At 37.5% G+C, this 27,522-nt stretch overlaps 1 protein-coding gene across 23 annotated transcripts in view; it reads left to right on the top strand.

Moving 5' to 3' along the window:
* The window catches only part of LOC128508286 (neurexin-1a-like), a 359,836-nt gene that overhangs the window by 162,160 nt on the left and 170,154 nt on the right, over window positions 1–27,522 (top strand). For 19 of the 23 annotated variants that reach the window (XM_053479541.1, XM_053479540.1, XM_053479548.1 and 16 more), the window contains 5 exons: window positions 4,729–4,851; window positions 7,301–7,682; window positions 8,454–8,644; window positions 10,906–11,079; window positions 12,477–12,596. In XM_053479541.1, the coding sequence (XP_053335516.1) occupies window positions 4,729–4,851; window positions 7,301–7,682; window positions 8,454–8,644; window positions 10,906–11,079; window positions 12,477–12,596 (990 nt within the window). Of the gene's footprint in view, window positions 1–4,728; window positions 4,852–7,300; window positions 7,683–8,453; window positions 8,645–10,905; window positions 11,080–12,476; window positions 12,597–24,244; window positions 25,235–27,522 lie in introns of those variants that run through there. The other 4 variants (XM_053479546.1, XM_053479545.1, XM_053479544.1 and 1 more) reach the window with 1 other exon arrangement.

The following is a 27,522-nucleotide window of genomic DNA, read 5'->3' as shown; positions in this document are numbered from 1 at the left end:
AGAACTAAAGAACGTTAGAAACTACCCAAATTTAGCTCTTAAGCCACAAAGCTCGCGAAACAGAGAGGTTATCAGTTAGGTTTCAGCTTTTGTTAAACACTAAACAGTTAAAAATTGGGGAATTAAATTTTTATATCCGCAACCATTGTCTTACCCGTAAAAGCAAAGTAAAAGCAAATAAAGAAAAAAAAGCTTTAAAAAGTTTCACTTCGATCCTCTGATCTACTAAAAACAGCAGCAGTCACAGTTTCAGGATGTAGCTGAGTCATGGACAGGTGGAAAAGATCCACTTTTTCAACTTCAGCACTGATGCAAATCAACCCTTAAAACTGTCCCTCATTCAGGAAGCAGTCTGATGTGAAATGTTCAACACACACACACTCATACAATTTTTTTCTTGATAAAAGTCAGAACATTTCTTCTTTAAATAAGCGATATCAGACGACAGATTATGCCATTCGCGCTTGTAGTTGTCTAATGCTAAGATAGTTGGCAAACTGTAGTTGTCTTATGATCAACTCACAACATGTGTACATTCTGGGCAAATAAGAGTCTATTAAAATTAATTAATTAATTAAAAAAATGTATTTTTTTGCACTAGGAACAATAAAAATGTCATAAACAAAAGACCAATTTGAGAGTGTATTTAAAGCCTATGTTAATTCTTTGTGTATGTGTTTGTGTGTGTGTGTGTGAAACATAATTAAAAAAGACATAACAAAAAAAAAAAACATAATTAGAATAATCTGATCTTAGCGGGTCCCAGTATCAGGTAAATATTGGTTGTTGGACAAATAGCCTCACATTTCCCCTTTAGAATTTACATACGTCGGAGTTCATGGTCGACTTAACGACTGCAAGGAGCTCAATTTCACGTTGGTCTCTCCTGGTAAACCTTCAAAACTGTATATGTTCAGTCTTCTTCTAATTGTGCTGTCATGGACTTTACCATTTAATATCCTTAGTGAGCCTGTAGCGTCGGACATGTAACTCTTGTTTTGTTTTGTTTTTTGTATCTCTCTGAGCATTGCATGGTATAACATTGGGGTAAATGTTCTAGGATGTCCGCTCCTGGGAAGATTGCCAACTGTCTTGAATGCTTTCCACTTGTAAACAATCTCTCACTGTAGAACGCTGAACTCCAAATTGTTTGGAAATGGTTTTATAAACCTTTCCAGATTGATCTGCAGTAAAAGTTGCTTCTGCCTTTTTCGATCTTGGCGTTTTCAGTTTATTAAAACACACCAGACAGCAAACCGCCAGAACGTCTGATTTAATGGGCTAATGATTAGCAGCATCTGGGTGCAACTTACCCTCTTAAATCCTGTGGAAGCATTAAGGCGGTACTTAATATTGCCTACCTGTTTTTTTTTTCTTCCCTTTTTGGTTCCATTTTTGTTAAATAAATAATAGCATGGTGAATAAATTATATGATTTTTTTTATTATGCTTCCAAACAAACTTAGAATTAAAAGACTAACTTTTGAACATGACTACTGTATATCAGGAAAAGATAAGCTAATAAAGAAGAAGTAGGAAAGAAGGAAATGTGTTTTCCTTTTTTTCTTTTGCATGTACACGGAAATACACACTGGACACCCATGTGACCATGCAAAAACAATTAAAACGTGAACTGGAAGTACATTACACAAATTATGCAAAGTCACTTTAAAATGAACTCTAGAACAAAATGACAATAAAATCCAAACAGGTCATTATAAACTGGTAAATAAAAGAATCAAAACAATAACTAATCAAAAAGGAAGGAAGGAAACAAACAAACATAACTATGAAAGTTGTAAACCTTACAATGATGGAATAAAAAGAGCTGACCAATGAGGATGCAGCGCTGTAAGACCCGCCCACATGGGAGATTTGTGAAAAAAAAAAAAAAAAAGCAGGGAAACTAAAAAAAAAAAAAAAATGCTTGTTTTGGAACAGTAGGTAACTTTTTTTTGTTTTGCCAACATTTTTTTTTTACCTTCAGTTTATTGATATTTATTCAATTCTTTTTTTGTATTATTTGTTCAATCCTTTTTTCTTTTTTATTTCAAAAAAAAAAAAAGGAGATTTTAATCCTAAACTTAATTTTATAATGTTAGAATATAATTTTTATAAAATATTAAATATTAAAATATATATATTATTTATCAGGCAGCACAGTGGCATAATGGTCAGCACTGTGGCCTCGCACCTTCAGGGTTGAGGGTTCGAGTCCCATCCTCAGGTCTGTGTGTGGAGTTTGCACAGTCCAATGACCAAAGACAGTCATGCAATTTAGGCTAAATGATGTTTCTAAATTGTGAGAGTGTGTGTTTTTGTGCCCTGTGATCGACTGGCACCCTGTCCAGGGTGCACCCTGTCTGGCGCCCTGCGTCCCTAACACCCTGTCTTATACAGGATGAGGTTAGCTAGCTAGGTGGTAAATAAAGTCAACTGATGTGTCTTTAATTATTATTATTATAAATAACCGAACAACATGAACTCTATTTTATTGATTCTGTCAGGAGTGACATGAACATCTCCGATGCTTTTGTAGAACCGTCTTGGCCATTTGTCAGAGCACAGGTCTCAAAGCGTTCCAGCACATTTGTCCATTTCCGCTCTCCAGACGTCATCATCCGTACTTGGTGTTCTTGTCTTCAGCCTAAAAAAAGAAAGGAGAGGAAAAAGACATCTTTGACGCTCTTCATTGCAGCACAGGGGAACTGTAAATGGCTTTCTGTGTCAGGGATGTGTGTTGCTCTCTTTTCCCCCCCATGTCAGGGGAGACGGAGGCTGTAAACTTGGCAGAACGCTCCGTCTGGTCGCATCATCGCCGGCGAGTCTGTCTCCTCACTAATGGAAAGATGTTTCAAAGTGGGAAGCTGACATCAGTGTTTTTACCTTGCGTTTAATGACAGAGCATCATTCGCTTCCTCTCTCTGTCTCTCTCTCTGTCTCTCTCTCTCTCTGTCTCTCTTTATCTCTGAGAAGTATCAGTACAGCGAGGTGTTCTTTGAATACCTCTGAATGCCAGATCATGAGCGTGATTATACTGCAATGCTTCAGGGATCTGCTGCAACCCAGATTTTCTTCACATGTAGCTTCCAGGAGAAAAAAAGAGGCCCAAGGTTCCACTGAAATCGCTCTTCTAGTTTCCTTTTCTGCCTCTGTGTGTGTGTGTGTGTGTGTGTGTGTGTGTGTGTGTGTAAATAAGACATTTGCATTCCTTACACTTACATGTTAGACTTGTGTCCTCACGCCTCACACAAACACACACACACACACACACACACACACACACACACACACACACACTAGAACACTTTCGACTGGGAGAAAAAATATCGTCATGTTGACACTTCGTTCGTAGTTCGCGGAATTCAGCGCTTGAGGAGGATGTGTGATGAATAAACAATGCTGAGGGTTTATCCAACACCACGCTCGCATCCAAATCCCAATGCCAGAGCGAGTCAGGATTACGCCTACACTCTACTGCCATCCAGTGTAAAGTACTGGTACTGTAGTGCTGGGGCTATTATTATTATTATTATTATTATTATTGTTATTGTTATTATTATTATTATTATTTTACTTTTACAATTCTTTTATAATAATAAGAATTCTTTGACGGTTAAACATATACCCCAACGTGCAAAAGTCTTGACCCCCTCCTGCCTCATTTCTTCATATTTTGCTTCCAAATATTTAGACTGTTTTTGTATTTTGAGTTCTCCAGGCTTAATGAAGGACTTATTTATTTATTTTTTTGCTTTTTTTTTTAATTATTATTTTTATACCCCCTGTACCTTAGCAGCGGAATTCATGACCTACAAATTATTCAAGCATAAAGCTGAAATTTATTAAATATTTACCACTTCTGCTTTTTGCTACTAGAGTTTTTCTTTCTCTATTATGTATTACACTCATATTATTTGCCTTTTTATAACTATTTTACATTCAATTTTTGTGTGTTGTTTTTTGTTTCAACTAATATTTAGGAATTTTTTTTCATGTTTTTCTGTTCTTTTTTATTTTATTTTATTAAAAAAATTTTGGGGGGATTTTTTTCCCGATTTTCTCCCTAATTTAGTCGTGTCCAATTCCTCCCAGTCACTAGGGGGCTCCCACAATAAGCTTCTACTACGACTCAGTCGGGAGGGCGAAGACTATCACGTGTTTCCTCCGACCCACGTGACGTTCAAACTGCTTGCTCACGCCCTGTTAGGGGCGGCGTAACACACTGGGAGGACAGCGCTAACCCCTCCTTCCACTTGCGCGAGCTCACAGACGCCCTTGATTGGCTGTAGAGCCGTGATTAATGTGGGAGCACGAAGTACCTCCCCTGTGAGAGAGCTCGGCCAATCAGCTCTCTCTGGGCCTCCGGCTGCGAGAGGTTACAGCATCACTCGGGGATCGAACTCGCGATGATATGGCGAGCTCTTTACCACTGCGCCACTCGGAGGCTTGTTCTTTTTTATTTTATATTTTCGTCTATAACTAACAGACCCAGTTATTGATATTATTATTATTATTATTATTATTATTATTATTATAGTCTTTATTTGCCCTCCTGGATTAGAAATTGTAGTCTCAGTTACACACAGCGCTCGGTTCTTGTGTTAATGCAGAGCTACCTAGTTTTTCAAGCTTGTTGTATGGGATGAATGAGACCTTTGACCTCTTAGTTGCTCATCTCCATGTCCCGCTCGGATGAGCGTTAATCCGAGTCTGGACTGTCCTACAGGTAAAGGGCCTGAGACTCTCTTCACTGGACAGAACCTGAATGATAACGAGTGGCACACGGTGCGAGTGATGAGGAGAGGGAAGAGTCTGCAGCTGGCTGTGGACGACTTACAGCCTGTCGAAGGTAAAACTGTCACCACGTCTCCCTCCTCTTTCAACATCCTCCATATTCGTTTCCTCATCTGCTTTCTGGCTCTGGCTTTTTGTCTTCTTATATTTTCTGTAACTTATAGTTTCTGTGGTTGTGTTTGTCCATTCTTCTGTCTGTTGGTCTGTCTTCAGGCTTGTTATTTTTATTTTTTTATTTTTTTTATTCTCGTTTTTTTTGTCTGATTCAATTTATTACTTTTATTCTGTCCACTGATTTATTTCTTTTTCTGTGTTTTTCTTGTGTTTTTGCTTCTTGGTTGTTTTACTTGTCTGTTTTCTATCACATTTGTTTTGTGATTTTTTTTGTCTTTTTTGTCTCTCTTCTCTGTATTTTTACATCTTATTATAAGCTTGTATATTGTTCTTTCCAACAACTTTTTTTTTCTTTTTTGCCTTCTATTATGTTTGCTTTTTAAAATGTCTGTTTTATCATTTTGATTTTTTTTCAAATATTTTTTTACCTTTCCTAATTTTATAATTGCTTCTATTTGACCTTTTTTTGCCTGACTTTTTGTTTTTCTTTTTTTCTTTTTTTTAGCACGCATTTGTTAATTTGTATGTTTCTTTATTTTCTTATCTTTTCTCTCTCCTTTTTCTCTTACGTAACTGAAAGTAAATGAGAAAAAATTAAATTAAAGTTTTACACTACTAGAAGTCATATTTATGGCTCTGTTAATAGAAATCAATTTTTTTCTAATTTAAAACACTATTTTGTGCTACAGGTTAATTTCCTTTTATTATCTCTATATTTATATATAGCTTTAATAATCCTCTATTACTGTACGAGATTAGTGATCCTGAAGTCGTGACAAAATACTTTTTTTTTTTTTTTTTGTCCATTAGTTCACTAATTCAGGCTTTGGAGTCTGTGTTAAGTTTTCACACTCAGGCCAACACAATCACTTCCAGTGATAAAGGATCTCATATCAGACAGCAGAGACAAGCTGATCCGCTCAAAGACTTCATCTTAGATTACCTCTTAGTCTCCAATTTAGACTCGATCATAGATAGCATATTGGACTCCCTGTTAGACTGAATCTTAGATTTGATTTTAGTCTTTATCTAATACTCTATTAAAGACTACATCTTAGGCTTTATACTCCATCTTAGACTTCAGCTTAGACTCCAGCTTAGACTCCAGCTTAAACTTCAGCTTAGACTCCAGCTTAGACTCCATCTTAGACTCCATCTTAGACTCCATCTTAGACTCCAGCTTAGACTCCAGCTTAGACTCCAGCTTAGACTTCAGCTTAGACTGCATCTTCGACTCCAACTTAGACTCCTTCTTGAACTCCATGTTAGACTTTAGCTTAGACTTCATCTTAGACTCCATCTTAGACTCCAGCTTAGACTCCAGCTTAGACTTCAGCTTAGACTGCATCTTCGACTCCAACTTAGACTCCTTCTTGAACTCCATGTTAGACTTTAGCTTAGACTTCATCTTAGACTCCATCTTAGACTCCAGCTTAGACTCCAGCTTAGACTCCAGCTTAGACTTCAGCTTAGACTCCATCTTAGACTCCATCTTAGACTTCAGCTTAGACTTCAGCTTAGACTTCAGCTTAGACTCCATCTTAGACTCCAGCTTAGACTCCATGTTAGACTTTGCATTAGTCTTCATTTAGTTGTAGTTAACAGTAGTGTGTTAAGCCACTGGGTTCCTGATCACAAGGTTGGTTGTTCCAGCCCCAGCTCCAGCAAGCTGCCCCTTAACCCTGCTGCTCCAGGGTGACTTTATCATGGATGACCCTGAGGCTAGATCTTAAGTTAAACTTCAACACAATCTATTAGTCTATCTATGTTAGCCTTAATGTTTTTAATTCAACTCTATCCATTTACTCTAGACTCCACCTTAATGTCCATGTTAGTCTCCGTTCTCAGACTCTGTCTTCGACTCTACCTTCATGTCAGTCTCCACTAATTTAGATAAATAGATTCTTATTAAGACTTTATTTAAGTTTAGTTCTTTTCCCTACTTCCCTCCTTCCCTCCATCCTTCCCTCCCTCTCTTTCATCCTAATTATTTCCTATACTTTATACTTTTATACTACAATTCTTATCCATTGCTATTTTCTTTATTTTCTTCTTCAGTTTTTATTTTTTCTTCTTATTAAAAATTCTTCCTATTGTCTTTCACCAAAGACTCCAACAACTTGTTCTTTCTTTCTTTCTTTCTTTCTTTCTTTCTTTTTTCTTTCTTACTTTCTACTCTCTTTCCATTCTTTACTTCTTTCATTATTTTTTTCTCCTTTTAAGTTTGTTTAAAATGTGATTATTAGCTAAATAATAAAAGCTCTGCATCATCGTATTACATTGTCTCTAATTGCCATTGATTTATCCGGACCATAGTTCTGTAGCGAGTTCTGGGCGAGAAGTCAGAGAGTATTATTCACAGCCCTTGCTCTGTGTGTTCCTGTGTCAAGGTGAGATCCCAGGTGACCACACCCAGCTGGAGTTTCACAACATCGAGACAGGGATCATCACAGAAAAGCGCCACCTTTCCACCGTGCCCTCTAACTTCATCGGCCACCTCCAGAGCCTGGTGTTCAACGGCATGGCCTACATCGACCTGTGCAAGAACGGGGACATCGACTACTGTGAGCTGAACGCCATGATCGGCTTCAAGAACATCATCGCTGACCCTGTGACCTTCAAATCGCGCTCCAGTTATGTGTCCCTCAGCACGCTGCAGGCCTACTACTCCATGCACCTGTTCTTCCAGTTCAAGACCACCTCCTCAGACGGCCTGATCCTGTTCAACAGCGGGGACGGCAACGACTTCATCGTGGTGGAGCTCGTCAAGGGGTGAGGACACGTCCAGGAGGACAGAATCGCATCATTCTCTCTCTGGTCTTCATTCTGTGGCCTTCTTTCACCTTTTTCATCTTCCAATTTCACTTCTTTTGTTCGCTTTACTTTTACTTTCTTATTGTTGGTTTTTCTTTTCAGCCCTTTAATTCTTGCAATTTTTACTACCTTTTTATTTATTTTTTTGCTTTACTTAATCTTTCTCAACATTTCCTCCAGTCTTTTTTCATTAAGAAAATGCAACACTTTCTTTCATGCTTGCTTGCTTTCTTTCTTTCTTTTTGTTAATGTATTTATTTTATCCTTTTTTTGATCCCTTTCACATCTTTTTTCTTTACTCTCTTTTTTGCTTTTTAATACAAACACATCTAATATTGTATTCTTTCTACTATTTATTTCCTTTAGTTGAACTTACTGTTTCATTTTTACATTACCCCCCAATCCCCCCCCCCCCCATTTTGTTTTATTCTCCCTTCTTTTTGTTTTTATTTTTATTAGGGTTTCTTAACCTCATCGTTCTTTCTTTTCCGTGTTCTTTCCTTTCCCTCTCTTTATTCTTTCCTACTTTCACTAGGTGATCACTAGGTGGCAGTATGGATCACTAATGTCCTCTTTTATTTCTTTCTTACTTCCCTTTTTCTCATGAATGTGTTCTTTTTCTTTTCTTTTGCTCTTTTTTCAATTTTTTTCTATCATAATGATAATATATATTATTATAATATCTGTCGCTCTCTCTCTCTCTCTCTCTCTCTCTTTCTCTCCCACCAGCTACCTGCACTACGTAGCAGACCTGGGTAACGGTGCTCACCTTATTAAAGGGAATTCCAACAAGCCCCTAAATGATAACCAGTGGCACAATGTCATGATCTCCAGAGACATCAACAACTTGCACACGGTCAAGATCGACACCAAGGTCACCACACAGACCACCGTCGGAGCCAAGAACCTCGACCTGAAGGGTATGATGCATTATTATACTTGTGTACACTTACTTACTATCTCAAATTAATACCTTTATTTATTTATTTATTTATTTATTTATTTATTGTAATTATTTTTACTGTGTTTTTTTAAATGCTACAATAATTTATAATTGCCTTTCAGTTTTCACTGGTATCAGTTCAGTAATATCACCACTAGAGGGAACTCTCCTCTGGTGTTTAATACAGGACATCTATAGAGCTTTTAAAGATTTTATTCACACACGTAATGATGACTGCAGAACTTTTCTTTTTCATTAAATCCAAAAATGAATACAGACAAAATTTTATTTTATTGTCTTATTTCAGCTTTTTATTTGTACCTTTTTCTTTTCTTGACTCTTTTTTTTTCTTTCTTTCTTCCCTTTTTTCTGTAGGACATCAGTTTCTTAATGCAACTTCTTACTCACATCAGACTAGTAATGCCGATTCATTCATCACGTCGGACCCATAATGACAGCTGCTTCATGACATCAGACTCATAATGTGGACTTACTCATCAGATCAGACTCGTAATGCTGGCTTGTTCTTCACTTCAGTCTTGTAACTCTGCTACCATGTAGGACTTGTAGTGTCGGCTTCTTTCTCATGTCAGACTCACAATTTTGGCTCTTTTGCCACATCAGACTCGTAATGTTGTCAAGACAGACTTATAGTTTTGGTACTGCCAGCACCTCAGACTTGTAATTTTAGCTTCTTTATCATGTGACTCTTAATGTTGGCTCCATCATCACCTTACATTACAATTACAGGTCCTTCATCATCTCAGACTCGTAATGTCGGTTTCTTCATTATCTCAGACTCGTAATGTCGGCTCCTTCATCATCTCAGACTTGTAATGTCGGCTTTATCATCCCCCCAGACTCATAATGTCGGCTCCTTTATCACCTCAGACTCGTAATTTTGGCTCCATCACCTCAGACACGTAATGTCGGCACCTTCATCACCTCAGACACATAATGTCGGCTCCTTCATCATCTCAAACTCGTAATGTCAGCTCCTTCTTCACCTCAGACTCGTAATGTCGGCTCCTTTACCATCTCAGACTCGTATTGTCGGCTCCTTCATCACCTCAGACTTGTAATGTCGGCTCCTTCATCACCTCAGACTCATAATGTGGGCTTCTTCATCACCTCAGACTCGTAATGTCGGCTCCTTCATCACCTCAGACCTGTAAATTTTAGCTCCATCATCACAGCAGACTCGTAATGTCGGTTTCTTCATCATCTCAGACTCGTAATGTCGGTTTCTTCATCGCCCCAGACTCGTAATGTCGGTTTCTTCATCGCCTCAGACTCGTAATGTCGGTTTCTTCATCGCCTCAGACTCGTAATGTCGGTTTCTTCATCGCCCCAGACTCGTAATGTCGGTTTCTTCATCGCCTCAGACTCATAATTTTTGGCTCAATCATCACCTCAGACTCGTAATGTCGGTTCCTTCATCACCTCAGACTCATAATTTTTGGCTCCTTCATCACCTCAGACTTGTAATGTCGGCTCCTTTATCACCTCAGACTCGTAATGTCGGCTCCTTTATCACCTCAGACTCATAATCTCGGCTCCTTCATCACCTCAGACTTGTAATTTTTAGCTCCATCATCACCCCAGACTCGTAATGTCGGTTTCTTCATCACCTCAGACTCGTAATTTCGGCTCCTTCATCATCTCAGACTCGTAATGTCAGCTTCATCATCATCTCAGACTCGTTATGTCGGCTCCATCATCACCCCAGACTCGTAATGTCAGCTCCATCATCATCTCAGACTCGTAATGTCGGTTTCTTCATCACCTCAGACTCGTAATGTCGGTTTCTTCATCACCTCAGACTCGTAATGTCGGTTCCTTTATCACCTCAGACTCGTAATGTCGGCTTCATCATCATCTCAGACTCGTAACGTCGGCTCCATCATCACCTCCGACTCATAATGTCGGGTCCTTCATCACCTCAGACTTGTAATGTAGATTTCTTCATCACCTCAGACTCGTAACGTCGGCTCCTTTATCATCTTAGACCTGTAATGTCGGCTTTCTCTGGATATCAGACTCGTAATGTCGACTCCTTCTGGATATTAGGCTCGTTATGTTGGCTCCTTTGCCATATGAGCTTTGTAATATTGTCTCCTTTGTCACATCAGACTCGTAATGTCGGCTCCTTCTGGATGTCAGACTGAAGAGTTAGTGTACGAGTAGTTTGGTAAGCTGTCCGATATATGATGCCGTTTATTTATTTTCTCTCCACAGGGGATCTGTATATCGGGGGTGTGGCTAAAGAGATGTATAAAGAACTTCCCAAACTGGTTCATGCCCAGGAGGGATTTCAGGGCTGCCTGGCCTCGATGGACCTGAACGGTCGACTTCCAGACCTCATCTCCGACGCTCTGACCTGCGTGGGGCAAATCGAGAGGGGCTGCGAAGGTCAGAAATTTTGATTTATCTATTTATATATTCATAAAGTTATAAAACTATATTAACTATTAAAGTGTCATGACTTTTATATGGATTAGATTTAGGTGGAAATTGCCTTCCCTTACTTCCTCAGCTTTATTAGCACGTCAGACTCGGAGCATAAAATGAATAAAGCGCTGAACTTCAGTGATTTGATTTTTTTCTTTTTTGAGCTGCCCTTTTTATTTTGTAATAAAACTCCACATGAATGAATTATTGTTTAGTATGTTTAGCAAATAGTCTTCACACACACACACACACACACACACACACACCCTTAGGCACTGTTTATGGTTAATAAAGTTGAAGTGCACTCTGCTGGAATGCTGTAAAGCAGCAGCTCGTGGTGTTTCTGTACGGTTCTATCATAATCAGACTGCGTGATTTGTGTCGTTCGAATTATCTCTCCATCTTCACGCTGTGTTCGGGTCAGACGTTTTACCCGGAGCGCTCGCTGAATAATACATAGAGTGGGACCGTCCTCTATGTCCAGGGAGAGTGTGTTCTCTCATCCTTCTCTCATTCGTCTCACCTGTCTCTCATCTGTTTCTCATCCCTCTTTCATTTGTCTCTGAACTGTCTCTCATTTCTCTTTTATATGTTTTTTATTCCTCTTATCTGTCCCATATGTCTTTTTTTATCTGTCTCTTATATGTCTCTTTTCCAGCTTTCATCTTTCTCTCATCTCTCATCTGTCACATATCCTTCTCTCATCTATCTCTTATCTGCTTCTCTTCCCTCTTTTATTGGTCTCTTATCTGTTTCTCATTTGTCTTTCATCCTTCATTTATATGCCTATTATCCATCTCTAATCCAGCTTTCATCCTTCTTTTGTCCAGTTTCCAGTTCTGTTTCTGATTCACTTCTTATCCATCTTTCATCCCTCTCTCATTCCTTTCTTATCCACCTCTCATGCTTTATATATACTATATCTCTCATCCTTCGTGTCCATCTCTTATACGTCTTTCTCCTGCCTATCATCCACGTCTCATTCTTTTCTCATGTGTCTTTTGCTTGTTGACTTTTATCCGCCTCTCACGTGTTTCTCATCTGTCTGTCTGTCTGTCTTTCTTTCTTTCTCTTTGACTGCTTCCACTTTCATTAACCTGTAGAGACGGCACACACACGCTGGTGTGTGTACTGTAAATGAGACGTGGGTGAGAAGGGTGATGTAACAGATTTTCAGTGAAACTTCACCTGATTAGAGAGTCTGTACAATTTGTCACATCTGGATGAACAGCTGCTCCATTTGTTTTTGTAAAGTACATAATGAAGTACTTAGAAGTTTTGATTCTGTTGCTTTACTCATTGTTGACACGAATGCGCTTTACTCAAACCCCCTTCCTCCCCCCTCATCTCCCCTCCAGGCCCCAGCACCACCTGTCAGGAGGACTCCTGTGCTAATCAGGGGGTGTGTTTGCAGCAGTGGGAGGGCTTCAGCTGTGACTGCAGCATGACCTCGTTTGGAGGACATCAGTGCAGCGACGGTGAGTAAAATAAACTCTGCACTTCTTCATCATCATCATCATCATCATCATCATCATTATCTCCTAGCACTGTGAGATTGTCAGAAGTTGTGAAGCTTAAGAAGAGTCACTGTGTCTGGTCAGAAAGAAAAAAAGAATAAAGAAAGAAAGAAAGAAAGAAAGAAAGAAAGAAAATTTGAAAAATAAAGAATGAGTGAATAAACAAATGAACAAAGGAAAAACAAAGTAAGAAAGAAAGAAAGAAAATATAAAAAGAAGTAATAAGTGAATGAACAAAGGAAGAATTAAGAAAGAAAGAAATAAAGAAAGAAAAAAAAATTAAAAAGAAGGAATGAGTGAATGAACAAAGGAAGAATTAAGAAAGAAAGAAAGAAAGAAAATTTGAAAAATAAAGAATGAGTGAATAAATGAACAAATGAACAAAGGAAGAACAAAGAAAGTAAGAAATAATGAATGAACCAAGGAAGAACAAAGAATGAAATATAGAACAAAGAAGGAAAGAAAAAAAGAAAGAAAGAAAGAAAGAAAGAAAGAAAGAAAATTTGAAAAATAAAGAATGAGTGAATAAATGAACAAATGAACAAAGGAAGAACAAAGAAAGTAAGAAATAATGAATGAACCAAGGAAGAACAAAGAATGAAATATAGAACAAAGAAGGAAAGAAAAAAAGAAAGAAAGAAAGAAAGAAAGAAAGAAAATTTTAAAAAGAAAGAAAGAAAGAAAGAAAGAACATTTAAAAAAGAAAAAAATAGTGAATTTACAAAGGAAAAAGAAAGAAAGAAAGATAGGAAAAACAAATAACATTTTAAAAAGAAAGAAAACATAAATAAATCAATGAATTAATAAAAAAGGGAAAAAAAATGATTAATTAACAGAGAAATAAAGAAAGAAAGATTTAAGTTTCATTATAATGAAACAAATCCTAAATAATTTGTAAAAGAAAAAAAATGAACAAAGCATCCATACAAAATAAACTATACACAACGCATTAATGTATTTTATATGTAATAGAAAGAATCCAGATCAATGGAACGAACAGAGAGAGAGAGAGAACGAGAGAAATTCAGTTACAGTACTTATACAGTAAAAACTCATTTTTATTTGTTCCTGAAAAACGTCACCAAGCTGATCCATTTCCAGTTCCACTAAACACGACATTAGAGGTCTTTCTCTCACAGGCGTCTCGTCTTACAGCTGTAATTCTGCCTGGTGCACAGCTCCAGCACTGGAGACTCAAGAAAATGGAAAAAAAGATGAACAAATAAATAAATAAATAAATAAATAAATAAATAAAAAGCAAGGACGAGGTAAAAAAAAAGCAATGTCACACTAACCAGCAACCAAAAGATAGATAGAAGAGTATCTAAAAACAATTAAAGAACGAAAGAAAGAAAAACAATAACATTTTAAATCTGTTTATTATTGAATGACTAGATTGTGCACAGTCGGTTGTTACTATGGAAACAATAATATATAAGTACTGTTACAGAGAACAGAACAGCACAAAGGTATGATTGCCATGGCAACCATCTTAAACAACCATGCTACATCTTTATTACATCCGTTTTTCTTAGTGTCCTTTGAAAAGTCTCCGCCCCCGAACCCCCATTGTTTAAAGGTAGCAGTGAAGAAGTAAGTGATGCAGATGGGGTAATTACACTTTAACTAAACATGCGCGTATGGACCAGAGAGGAAATTTAATTAAACATTTTATTCGAAAATAAACAATAAATGCGAGTATGAAATGTGTTAGTGTGTGTTAGTAAAAACAAACGAGGGAAACAATACTCGAGGGAGGAAGAAAACAATACGTTGTATGTTTTTTTTTTGTTTGTTTTTTAGGCTTGAACCTTATTTAATACAGTATAAATAATAATTTCATTATTCCTTTATGGAGTAATAACACCCAGAAGCTAACGCCGTTGCCCAATTCAGCTGCAGCTCTAAAGCCGCGTTCTCGATATCCTGCACTGTAATTAGAGGACAATGACAAGCCCTGACCTACAAGCTCTGTGTTTGTCAGTATGATCTGAGTGTGTAAAGAGCGTCGAATAGGAGGAGGACGTTTCATTAAGGATGCTGCAATAATGCACGCGGAAATGTCAGACGCAGTCGACTGGGTGCAAGTAGAACTCATTTTAGTGCACAAAAAGACAATTAAATGAGACGATTGGTGTGGACTTGTAAGGCGAAAGGACGCCGATGTGCACTGCTTAGCTACTGCACAGCTGTCTTCCCAGATATGTGTGTGTGTGTGTGTGTGTTTTGTTTTACCAACTTTTTTGACTACGCAAGTCATTATAAACAAGTAGCGCAGCACTTTTACATACCAAACTACAAAGCTGTGGAAGAAGATTTGAAAGCAAGTGTTTTCCAATCAGCCATAAAACCACCTAGGGTTTGGGTTTCCCCTTGTGCCACTGGCACTGCTCAGGCGTGGCTCCACAGGGTCTCTAGGGGTGTGTTGTGGTATCTAGCACCTGGCTATTAGCAGCGAGTCCTTTGGGAGTTGTGGGGTTGAGACTCCGTGGATCAGATTCATTTCTTCGATGCATCCCATGGGTGGGATGGTGAGTGGGATGGGATCTGGTGAGTTTGGCAGCAGAGTTGGTGGTCTTGGGCTCTTTGGATGCTTGGCTTCAGGCATGGTGGACTGTGGTGCACTGGATGTTTCGGGGCCTTCCCCTCATGGTCAGCATTGACTTTTTTCAGTGATTTGTGCTGCATTGGCCTCTCTGTGCGATCAGACCTGAAGGGTTAGCCTTTGGTCCTCATGGGCAAAGGTGAACTTACGTAGGATCCTGTCACTAGGATTTGATCACCAGGTTTGATTTCATATAAAGTCATGACAGAAGATATGGTATCTACAGTAATTCTACCTTTTACTCTAAACCCTTCACTACTTCTTCTTCTTCTTCTTCTCGATTGGTCTCCATTTTACTCTACTATGTCTACAACATCTACCTTTGTCACTCCAACTCCCTCAGCTCCATCTGTAACATTCTTCTCCTGATATACCTCTGCACATGACCAAGCCAGCCTCTCAAAATTTTGTCCCCAAAACCATCCTACCTGCACTGTCCCTCCAAGCAAATTGGCTTTCGTGTCTTTTTGTCAGCGGCCATACGTCTAAATCGTACTTCCAGTTGGGTAGAAATTTTATGATTAAAAGAGTTGATTGGCCTTCAGCTCTGATCTTTCAACTCCATATGTTGGTCTATCTGCACCGTTACCCATAATGCAATTTGACTACTTGTTAAAAGTGATGCACTAGGATTTAAATTCTGATTCAACTATACCATACATAAAAAGAGTGTTTTAATCTTTACGCTCCAATGCTAATAGTGCTCGTCATCTTGTACAGTAGATCGCTAACCTTTTGTCTTTGTATCATATAACTGCAGTGCATTCTGGGAATCCTTCTACACTGGATTATTATGATGTCACATGAAAATGAAAAGCGAGCCCTTGTATTTTGGATGTGGGAATTTCTCTGTTACCGCTAGCAATAGAAATGTCACCCTGTACCATCAAATCAACTCGATAAACGAGCGATTCAGAGCGGAGTCAGAATAATCAGAATCACAAACCTCGCCTCCGGGTCCGTTTCCCAGGTCCGAGTACCGACTCGCACAGAAAGAGTGAAAGTAGTAAAAGTCTGCAGTGTCAAATTTCCCAGATGTTGCTTTATTATGCAGTAAGTAGGCACTCGTGTACGTTGCAGTCTAATTAATAATTATATTATGTCCACACTCTGCTTTTGCCACTTGCTCCATAAAGTGTAACAGATGGCCTTTAGTGAACCACAACGCTGAGCACCCAGAGGAGTCGTTTAGGATGTAATTACACACACAGGAAGTAAACAGGAGAGAGAGAGAGAGAGAGAGCGAGAGACTCTGGTAGAAGAATGAGGACAGGTTGTGTTTCAGGTCGAGTAGAAAGCGCTCACGAGTCCGTGTTTATATACGTGCCGTGTGGAACAGTGTGATCAGCAGGATTATGGAACCGTGATCATTTTCACTCTTACACTTTCTCAGCTTTATGGATCGTCACTAACACCAGATTAGAATGTTTAAGATAAAACTGAATGAGTTTTATTATTAAAAAGTTTTTCTTTTACTCTTAAAGTTATTACTAGATTTTGTGCTCTCAGCTCGCTGGACCTCAACACAGCACATCATGTCGACATGTGCGATTGGAGTCATCTGAAACTGTTGATTTATTTTCTATAAGCTTTCTTGCATTACTATTTCCACTTCTTTTTGTAGTTTGTATCTTTTTGAAATTGTAGGTTTTTTAGTAAATTCTCCTCTTCTTTAAATATATCTTATTTTATTTACTAATTCTTCTTTTCATGTTTTTTATACTCTGTTTTTGCTATTATTGTCAATTCTTAATTTAATTCTTATTTATCCTTATATCTGCATCCTTTTCCTTATTCGCCTTGCTCTTATTAGATTTTTTAATGTCAATTAACATTTCCTTTCTTTCTTTCTTTCTTTCTTTCTTTCTTTCTTTCCCCATGTTCCTCTCCTTCTGTAATTTCCTTATAATTTTTTTTTTTATAGTTCAGCTTTTTTTTTCATTGATAAATTGAAACATTAATAAGGAGAAATTTTGTTTAAGAAGAAATTTGTTTATATATTTTTTATGTAAGGAGTCTCCAGTGTCAGTGCTCTGCAACAGTCAGGGTTAAAGCTGGAACTCTCCCAATGTCTTTAGGACAGAAGAGTTTTCTCTTTCTGGTTTTCAGTACAGTTGCTTGACAAGCTGCAATTTTTCTGATCCTATTTGATCCTGAAATGATTTAGTTTTTTAAGAAATTTAATTAAAAATAAAGACAAGCAGATACTGGAACGACTGTTGATAGCTATAATAACATAAGGGAGAACTTAAAAGACAAAATGTATATCTTCTCCAAATTGTAATTACAAGAAACTGACACCAAATGTTTTATTATTATTATTATTATTATTATTATTATTAATACCAGAATTTGTATTCGCACTCTGTAAAGCTGTGCTTATTTATTTTAATCTCCAGTAGAAGGAATGCAGTAAAAAAAAAAAAAAAAAAAACTACAGTCTTGTTAGCTTGAGTCATCTAAGATTCATTAATCTCCAATCAGTGCACAAGCTTTGCTCAAAACTCCACCAGTTCTTTATTCTTTCTGATTAATAGCATGGTGTGAGGTTTATAAGCTACAGGTGATGTACGGTGAGTATTTTGTTCTCATTTATTATTAAGAAGCCGAGCTTTTAATTTTGACTGCTGCAATAGACGTGAGTGTATCTCACCGGGGATGTTATATGAGGTGAATCAGTGGAAAGGATGCTGACTTGCAGGATTACGTTAAGTGCAACTGAAAATGTTAAAAATGTAATATATAGACAGACATTTAAAGAACAGACTAAACAAATCTTTATTTATTTATTTATTTATTTATTTATTTATTTATCAGAGTGAGTATTTCACTCGCGCTACGGTGACTGGCCCATAGTACAAATAGTTTTTTCATTAATAATGAACTAAAATAACTTTAAATATTTAAACTGATTAGCCATAACATTAAAACCACTGACAGATAACGTGAATATCTCAGTGTGGTCTGTCAAAGTCAGAGGAAATTCAGTCAGCCAGTCAGTTCTTAAATTCGACATAATGAAAGCAGGAAAAATGGGCAAAAGGAGACTGACATGAAAAATTCCATTATTTTCCATCTATCCATATTTTATTTAGATTTCAATTCTTTTTTTTCCCTCTAACATACTGTAGAAGTGTCTTTAATAATCCCAAAAAGTCATTTTTACAGATTATTAAAATGTTTTTGTTTTGTTACTTGCTGCACAACATTTTTATAGACATCATATTATAAGTTTAATATTGTTAATAATCTTTTTTATTTATTAATTGTAGTTTTGTACCCCACACTTATTATAAATAGTTTATGAAAAAGCTACTGTTAAAACATTTTGCAGTAAATTAAACAAACAACCAAAAAAAGAAAATGAATGTATTTGTTAATTATTCTTTTTTTTACTTTTTTTTTTTTTTTTTTACACATTTTTTTTTTTACTTTTTTTTAACCTCTCACTTAAATGTACCTTGAAGGGGCTTTTTTAGTTCAAAGAAATGACACTTTTAAAATTGGTAAAAAGTCCTACAATAAATGTAATTCATATAAACAGTCTAATAAATTAACATACGAACAAGCTAATAAATGTATAAATAAATAGACAAATAAATAAAGATACTATAAACAAACACATAAATAAATAGAATTTAGTTTTTATATTATTCTTCCGCCTTCATTTTGTTTTCTCATTATTTTTGCTCATAAATGTTAAAAGTATACTTGTAGATGAAAGAAACTTAAAATTAATATATAAATATCAATATAAATTTCTTATAAAATTTGTTTCTGTCAAAAAAAAAAAATAAGAATGTCCGATCCTATATAATAATCTGTGTCCATCAGCACCAGAAATTTAAAATCCAGATAATGTTGAGAATGACGTCAACATTGGCCCACAATACGGCATCTTAGCATTTCCAACAATTCCAATTACAGGCAAACATTGTTGAATAGTCCGATTTGATGAGCAGTATGATGTCATCAAATTAGTCTCTTTTGTCTTGGCATTGTCACTCTTGGTCTTCCAGACCGTGGGCGATCAGCAGTGGAACCAGTTGTTGTGAATCTTGCCTGGAGGTTCCATAGCCTGGAAAGGTCTTTCTGACAACACCACACTGCTTGCGTTGCACCAATCTGAAGCACTGTGTTAAGACAAAATGCACAATCAGAATGTTGTCCTTACTTTTTACAGCAAGACATGCAGCTGGACATATTCACATGGCAAATTCTGTGCACGTAGATGATGTGTGGGTTATCCATGATAAAGAAATGCTCTGCTGAACACGACTGTGGTTTTACCTTATCGGTATCTCTTAGATGTAAACGTATTTGTATATGTATATCTTTTTAATAGTGCAATTTGTTTACCATTGATTTGTTGCTTTAAGTTGTTTGAAAAGAAATCTAAACCTTTGCTTGGGGTAAATCTCCATCTCATTGACCTTCTTGATCTGGATCTCTATGCAGGTGTCCATTTCTTTACTCTACTCTATACATCAGTACACATCATTCCTTCAGGTTTGCACTGAACTGAACTTCAGCAGCACTTTCCGTTGTTACATGATGATTTTCTTTCTTTTTTTTTTCCTTTTAGCACCAGATGGTGATTTCCTTTGAATCTTAAGCACATGATTAAGCACTCGATCAAGCAATTGATTTAAACCTACAGTCTCATTTTCTAAAAAACCATTTAGTCTACACGAGCCTGTAATATAGTCTGTGATATTACACAATGTGCTATTTAAATGCTGGAGCGATTGTGCTAATCGGCTAGATGTGTACAGGTTACACACGTTCGCCGGCGCGGCCCCTTACTCCCGGCTCTGTTCATAATTGTACATTAAAACCTTTATTGCACCATATGTTTCATTTTCCGTTGCATGTTTATGCATGTGTATAGGATCCATCAGTCATGATTTATCAGAAGTTTTATGAGCTATGAGCCCTTCTCTCCCTCCTTCTCCTTCTTCACACATCATTTGCCATATGTGGAGTAAGCAGTGCCCTTGAAACGCTAATGCTGGTGAACTTGCCTTTTTAAACTCATTTGTAAAACAGGAACGGCTGAAAATGCAAATGACGCTGCCAGCGCCGGCGACATGTTAGCAGAGACACGTATCAGCCGACGGTGCGTGTGTTGGTTATACAGGAAATCTTGTTGCTGTATATAAATATATATTTTGATCTCAGGGATAAAAGACTAAAGCACTGCCGCTGCACTCAGCTGTATTGTGCAGCCTGCTTGTGTGTGTCTAGTGATGTGAACGTAGCAATTATCTAACACAATTATGTACAATTCTGTAACCCTAAGACCCTAAGAGTGGGCTTAATAATCCATAAAATTGGTCATTTTAAATATTGTTTTCGTAGTAAAAAAAAAAAAAAGGTTCTACGATCAGACAATAAATAAAAAAAAAAGCATAATAAATAAAATTTTTATCCATTTTATTTCTCTTCATTTTTTCCCAGTTACTCACTAAAGTGATAAAAAAAAAGAGCATGTGAATGGTTGAAAGCTCATACAAGGAACAAACAAATAAATAACCAAAAAAGTAAAAAAAAAGCAAACAAGCAAATAAACAAAGTAATTATTTTTCTATTTTATTATTATTATTTAGAAGCAGCATTGATACTGTATGAAAATGACAATTTAAATATTGTTAAAATATTCTACAGTAAACAATCCAATAAAACGAACAAATATATTTATCTTTACTTTTTATCTTTATTTTACATCTTTTTAAAAATTTTTCTTCCCTTTTTACCTCATACTTAGAAGTGTCTTTAATAGTCCAAAAAGTCATTTTTAGATAATATTTAAAAAATTTGCAGCAAGGAAACAAACAAACAAACTAACAAACAAACATTTTAATTTAAAGTTCAATATTGTTTTCTCTTTTCTATTTATTTATTGTATTTTTTATCCCACACTTAGAAGTGTTTAAATAGTTCATAAAACGCAACTTTAAATGTTGCCAAAACATTCTGCACTACATTCAACAAACAAACAAACAAACAAACAAACAAACAAAAAAGATAAAAAAATAGATTTGTTAATCTTTTTTTCTCTTCTTATAAATTTCTTTTTTTAACCTCTCACTCTTTTAAAGAGGCTTCATTAGTCCAAAGAAATGTCACTTGTGAAATTGTTAAAAGGTCCTACAATAAATATAATTCATATAAACAGTCTAATAAATTAACATACAAACAAGCTAATAAATGTATAAATAAATATACAAAGAAATAAAGATACTATAAACAACCACATAAATAAACAGAATTTTATCTTTTTTTATTCTTTCCCATCATTTTATTTTATAAAATGTTTAAAATAGTATACAGTAAAACAAATAAATAAATACATAAATAACATTTTATGGGTTTTTTTCGTTCTTTTTTTTTTTACCTCTTACTTATTTCGAAGGGGCTTTAATAGTCCATAAAAATGTCATTTTGTAAATTGTTAAAAGGTCCTACAGTAAATACAAGCTAACAATCTGATTAAAAAATTAACTAACGAATTATCTAATAAAATAAGAAATAAATATACCACTATATTCTAATATAAACAAACAAATAACTAATGAACTATTAAAACCAAGATAAAAACATAACAAATAAACTAATAAATAATCAGTCACCTCATGTCACTGACACTCATTTATTATCCCTCACACTTTTCTGTCTGACACAGACTCCTTCAGTGTTCATTCATTAGAGAACGTTTGAAATCCTGCAAAACAAGATCAAATTACAGTGAGCTAGTTATCCTGTCCATTAAGACGAATTGAATGTAATGTAGAAAAATAAACTAATCTAAATAAAAAAAAATATTGTCAAGTCTAATTAAGGCAACATACTGGACCACCATCACTCAACAAAAAAGAAAAAAAAAGTATCAGTAACGGACATGTGCAGTGATATATTCTTTGTGCTCTGGTTCCATCTTCATGTTGAAGGTTGGAGGTCACGACTCTACAAGTGACCCTCTCTGTTTCTCTCTTTACACAACGGCAGTGCGCTAGTTTATTGCAGGTTGTCATGTTATCTCCTCCATGCATCCCGTCTCTCTTATCTCTCTTAGGTTGAATCCTTCACTTAGTAAACATCGAAGGAGGTTTTTATTTCAGATCATCATTAAGGTCATCTCTTGGCCTTGCAATTCATTTCATTGGTCCATGAGATTTTCAACATTGTTCTAAAGCACCGGCTATAATGTTGTTTGCTCGTATAGTCAAAGTTATACTTGTATATAGAAACGAAGATGTTATGTTACATATGGAGATTCAAAGTCTTGTTGTGGAGTGATAGGAACAGTTTTGTACGTCACATTGGAGGCAACCTCCAATGCATGTAACTGTAATATCACTAATCTTATTTATTAGTTTATCATCAGCCCAATGATTTCTTCATCATGGGGTGATTTTTATGGGGATTTCTTGAATAAGAAAGTTTGAAGTTTGGAAGATTGTATTTGTTCCCATGCACAGATATTAAATATGCAGTGCTGTAAGAACAGTTGGTGACCATGGCGTGTCCTGTCCTCAAATTGAACCCTTGTTGTGCTTTATCTACTCTTTTCCACTTTGCCTTTTATTTGCAAAGGCATCAAACCAAAATTTGACTACACTGGTATTCTACATTCAGGATTTTAATATATATATATATATATATATAAAATCCAAATCCCACTGAAGCATCAAAAGTAGTTTAAAGGAACTGTTTATGAAAGAGTTTATTGTAGCTTGCTGCAATGCATTTTCCCATTCTAGCCTCTAGGTGGCACTCTGGTATCAGAAGAACCTTCAGATCACTCAGAAACCTCAGGAGATGGTTGTAGTTATAATTACGCAGATGGCGGAGCTACAGTAGTGAGCGAGTAAAACTGAGATGAATCCAAGCTGAGAGATCTTACTGTGTTCATTTTTTTTATGACTGGAAAGCCAGTTGTAGCCCAATCAAGCCCATCGTCATGTGACCAACAAGTCTCAAAGGTCGTGAAAGAAATTCTACGAGCAATGATAATAAAGAACTGTGCTGCCTTCTATCCGACTTTAGCTGATTGTGTTTTTCAAAGTGGATCAAAGTCTCAGCCTGGAGAAGGGGAAAAAACAAAAGGGAAAGAAAAGAAGCAACAGAAAGAAGGAGATCAGTCGTTTCGGATGTCATGCCCGGTTCTTCATGGCAGACCTGCTTCTCCGAGGACAGGAACAAAGATGAGGAAGAAAGGAAGAGGTGGAGGAGGGTGGGAAACTCACAACTCGGGTTGCCTCTGGTGGTCTGGAGGGATTTGAGGAGCTGTTTGTAGAAACAGGCCATGCTGATGGGAGCCTGCAGCTTGAATACTGTGTAGATGTACACACCACATTTTCTTTTTTTTTTTTTTACCCCATTCAATACATTTCGGTCGAATTTGGAAGTTGCCGGATGAGTGGGTTGTGCGAATCCTGTCGGAGGAGGCATTGCTCGAGATGATGACGTCACCCCAGTCGTCAGAGGAAACAGAGCCAAAGTAGCTTCTGAACTTGAGAACAGAAGCTGGTTAACTCCTTTCAATCTGTCCTACACTTTCTGTTTGATGAGAGAAAACAAGCAAGCGCACAAAAGACATCGCTAAGGAACGCTGCTCGAGTGAAAAGCAGTCTATTACTCCAGTCTTTTTTTTTTCCAGTGGAGTTTGTGCATTGGGTAGAAAAAAAAACTAAAAAAAAAAAACTGGTCTGCTCTTAGTTATTTCTTTGCTCTATTCCTTTTTTTTTCCTCTGCAATGCACTGTGCAGCTTTTCCATTTGCATAGCCTCGTCTCCCGATCTCTCTCTCTCTCTCTTTCTCTCTTTCGCACTCTCTCGATCCTTTGCTGGATGCTGAAGCTGCGACTCCCCCCACCTCCCTCCCTTCCTCCCTCCCTCTCCCTCTCTCTCTCTCTTTTCTTTTTCCCTCTCTCTCTCTCTCCCCTCCCTCTCCTCCTTTCGCTCTCTCTTTCACATAAACCTCCGGAGCTGCATTGCTGATGCCTCGTGGCCACGGACTGCCTCGGCTCCAGGTGTTCCCACGTTCTCATGCGTTTCAAGACGGAGTAGAGTGTCAGTCTCAGTCTCCGTCTCGGATCTCCTGTGGCCGCCAGGACCGAGTTCTGGCTTGCGCTTTGGATCAGCTGGGACCGGCAGAGCATCTCTCAGGATATCGTTGTATAGAACCCCAGGGAGAAACTTTTGCATCGAACCTCGGGGCTAGTCCAGAGAAACACCTGGCTTGGTCTTCTTCTTCTTGTTCTTCTTCTTTCTTCCATCCTAGTACCTTTAGGAGTTGCTGGCCACTAAGTACGGAGAGGCTTCCTTGTTCGCAAGTGTTATTATTATAGTCACCTCCGTGTGTATGTGTGTGTACATGTGTGTGTATGTGTGTGGCGGGGTGGGAAATTGAGCAAGCTGTAGGGAATAGACTCGGATTGCTCGTTCCAGCTCCAAGATTGCCCTAATTTTGTGAGGGTTTTTTTTTTCCCCCCTTTTGCCTTTCTCATTTTTTTCATAATGCTTGAAAGTGCTCTCATTCTTGCGGCAAAACTGTGGATTTTCTCTGACTGAGGAACTAACAAGAAAAGGCTTCTCTTATCAAGCTTTGGGTTTATTCACACTGCCGGTTGCCTCCTCTGTGGATTATCTTGCAATTTTCTTGGTCTTTTTGCTTCCTTTCCTATTTTAAAAGGTGTGTGTGTGTGTGTGTGTTCTTGAGCATACGGGTCTCTGAGTGTGAGGAGCATGGGCCGCCGGGAACGCTAAATCCCGAGTCCGTCCGGTTACACTCTCCCTCTTGTTTTTGATGATGCCTGGGGGCTGGAGCCCGGAGGCTCTGGTCTGGCCCTCGGTTGGGCGCGTGGCCCTTTGCCTTGTGACCCTGACCCTTGGGGTGGCATGCGGGTCACATCATCCAAGGCCGGGCAAACATCACCACGCAGTCCCGACTGCCATCCACAGATTACCAGCTTCGCTCCGTGCAGGACATGGTGGGTACCTGGTTCTTATCTCTTATCTTTTTTGTTGTTGTTGTTTTTTTGAGGGCTAATATCCGATTAGCTTGATCTCTACCTGTCTGCCTCAGCACATTATGAATCTATCCGTATCCACTGCGCTCCCTCGCAGATTAACTGGGATTAGAGGGTTACACTTGCCGCATGCTGTATGCTTGGCACGTTTCCAAGCCGAGCCACAATTCTAGAGGGGCCTGTAGGTTGAATATCCCAAAGGAACATGTGGGACAAACAGGAAGGATCTCTGGAATCAGGGACTAAGCTTGGCAGTAATATTTTTGCAGTTTCCATGAATGAAAAGACGTCATCCGCATATATATATATATATATAATTCTAGAATGGCATTATTATATTTATTAATAATAGTCATCTTTATATTAAACATTAAAAGGTTGGTGGTGATGATGGTGACAAAACCAGTGGATTTAGGAGGGATTTCATTCGCTGAGAGATGATTGGGTGGTGTGAGCTTTAGAGTCCTGCTGAGGTGGCTGGAGAACCAATTAGGCCACTCGGCTGGTGTCTGTCTGCGACAGACACACACACGCACACACACACACACACACATACAGAGACTTAAATCCACATACTGTCTCTCCACGGAGAAGCAGATAGATCCTGTGTGCATCTTGTCAGAGAAAGGTCTCCTCCGCATCCTGTCCCTCTGGAGTTGTGTCAGGAATGGCTAGACGCTTGGACGTGCCCGATCTGACATCATTAGGTTACATAATCCAATCCAGGGCGCCACTTCATGACTGATAATAACATTTGGAGGGCCATTATGCATAGAGTAATGATGTCTTTTCAGGACTTTGTGTCTTCAAGTTTTTCAATTTCCATTTCCATTTCCATTCCTCTCTCTCCCTTTCGTCAACCGCCTACCCCCCCCCCCCCCCCCAACCCCCCGCCCCATCTTAGAGAGAGCGTGTGCATGAGTTTCGGGGATGTTAAAATGTTCTATTAATCCATTCGAGCATAAGCACCTCTTCATTAGCTCGGTAACGTGCAAGAGGAAATCAATTAAAAGCAATAGCGCTCGATGTTTGTAGAACGTTCCTGATAAGGTTGCTTGTATACCGGCTGTTGGTTCTGCATTGATTATTTTCTATACACAGGGGTTTATTTTAAGCTACAGCTCTAGTGTACCGTTCCAATTACCAATCCACCTTGTGGTCCTATTTCTGTCTTTTTGTCTCTTTTTTTTTTTTTATTTCTTACAGTATATATTTTTATTCGCTTCCTAGACTTGTTTCTCTTTTTTTTTACTTCTTCTCTTCTGGGCTTAATTTTCTTCTCTTCTCTTCCAATTTAATTCATTTTCCCCTCTATCTCTTCTCTTGTCTTCTCATATCTGTCCTCTCTTCCCTGTCTCCATGTGCCTTTTTCTTGGTATATTTAAATTCTTTCTTTTTTATTTAATTCCAATTTTGTCTCTTATCTCCAGTTTTTCTCTTCCTTTCTATTCCTAGTCTTTTTTCCTGTTTTTTTTTGTGTGAAATGCATCTCTTCTGTTTTATCCTTATTGATTTTTTCTCTTCTAATTATTGTCTCTTCTCTTTTCATTTTTTTATGTTTTTTTGTCTAATCTTCTCATTCCATTTGTCCTCTGCTTATTTATTTTTTTCTCCTTCTTTTTTATTGTCTTGTCTTCTATTATATTTAACAGTTATATTGTTTTTATAAAGTGTTTTATCTCCTCTTTTTTTCCTCTTGTGTTCTTTTTATCCGATTCTTTTAATCACATCTTTTTTGTTTGACATCTCTCCCTCCCTCTCTCTCTCTCTCTCTCTCTCTCTCTATATATATATATATATATATATATATATATATATATATATATATATATATATATAGTGAGGTCAATAAGTATTTGATCACTTGCTTATCAGCCAGATTTCTGACCCTCAAAGACCTGTTATTTTGCTTTTAAATAGTCCAGCTACACTCTGCTCATGATTCTAAATTAGTAGCACCTGTTCGAGGTCGTTAGCTGTCATAAAGACACCTGTGCACCCCATAATCAGCCAAAGTCTAAGTAGATACATGGGGTATCAATGATGATAAGAATGGTGAAGAATCAGCCCAGAACTACACAGGAGGAGCTGGTCAATGCCGTAAAGAGAGCTGGGACCATCGTTTCCAAGGCTACCATCAGTAATACACTAAGACGTCATGGTTTAAAATCTTGCATTGCACGGAAGTTTCCCCTGCTTGAGTCAGCCCATAACCAGAAACGTCTGAAGTTTGCCAGAATGAGACCAAA

Source organism: Clarias gariepinus, chromosome 20 (assembly GCF_024256425.1).
Source record: "Clarias gariepinus isolate MV-2021 ecotype Netherlands chromosome 20, CGAR_prim_01v2, whole genome shotgun sequence".
Classification (NCBI taxonomy): Eukaryota; Metazoa; Chordata; class Actinopteri; order Siluriformes; family Clariidae; genus Clarias; species Clarias gariepinus.
The sequence above is the reverse complement of the archived record's forward strand: the minus strand, read 5'-3'. Positions and strand labels throughout refer to the sequence as shown.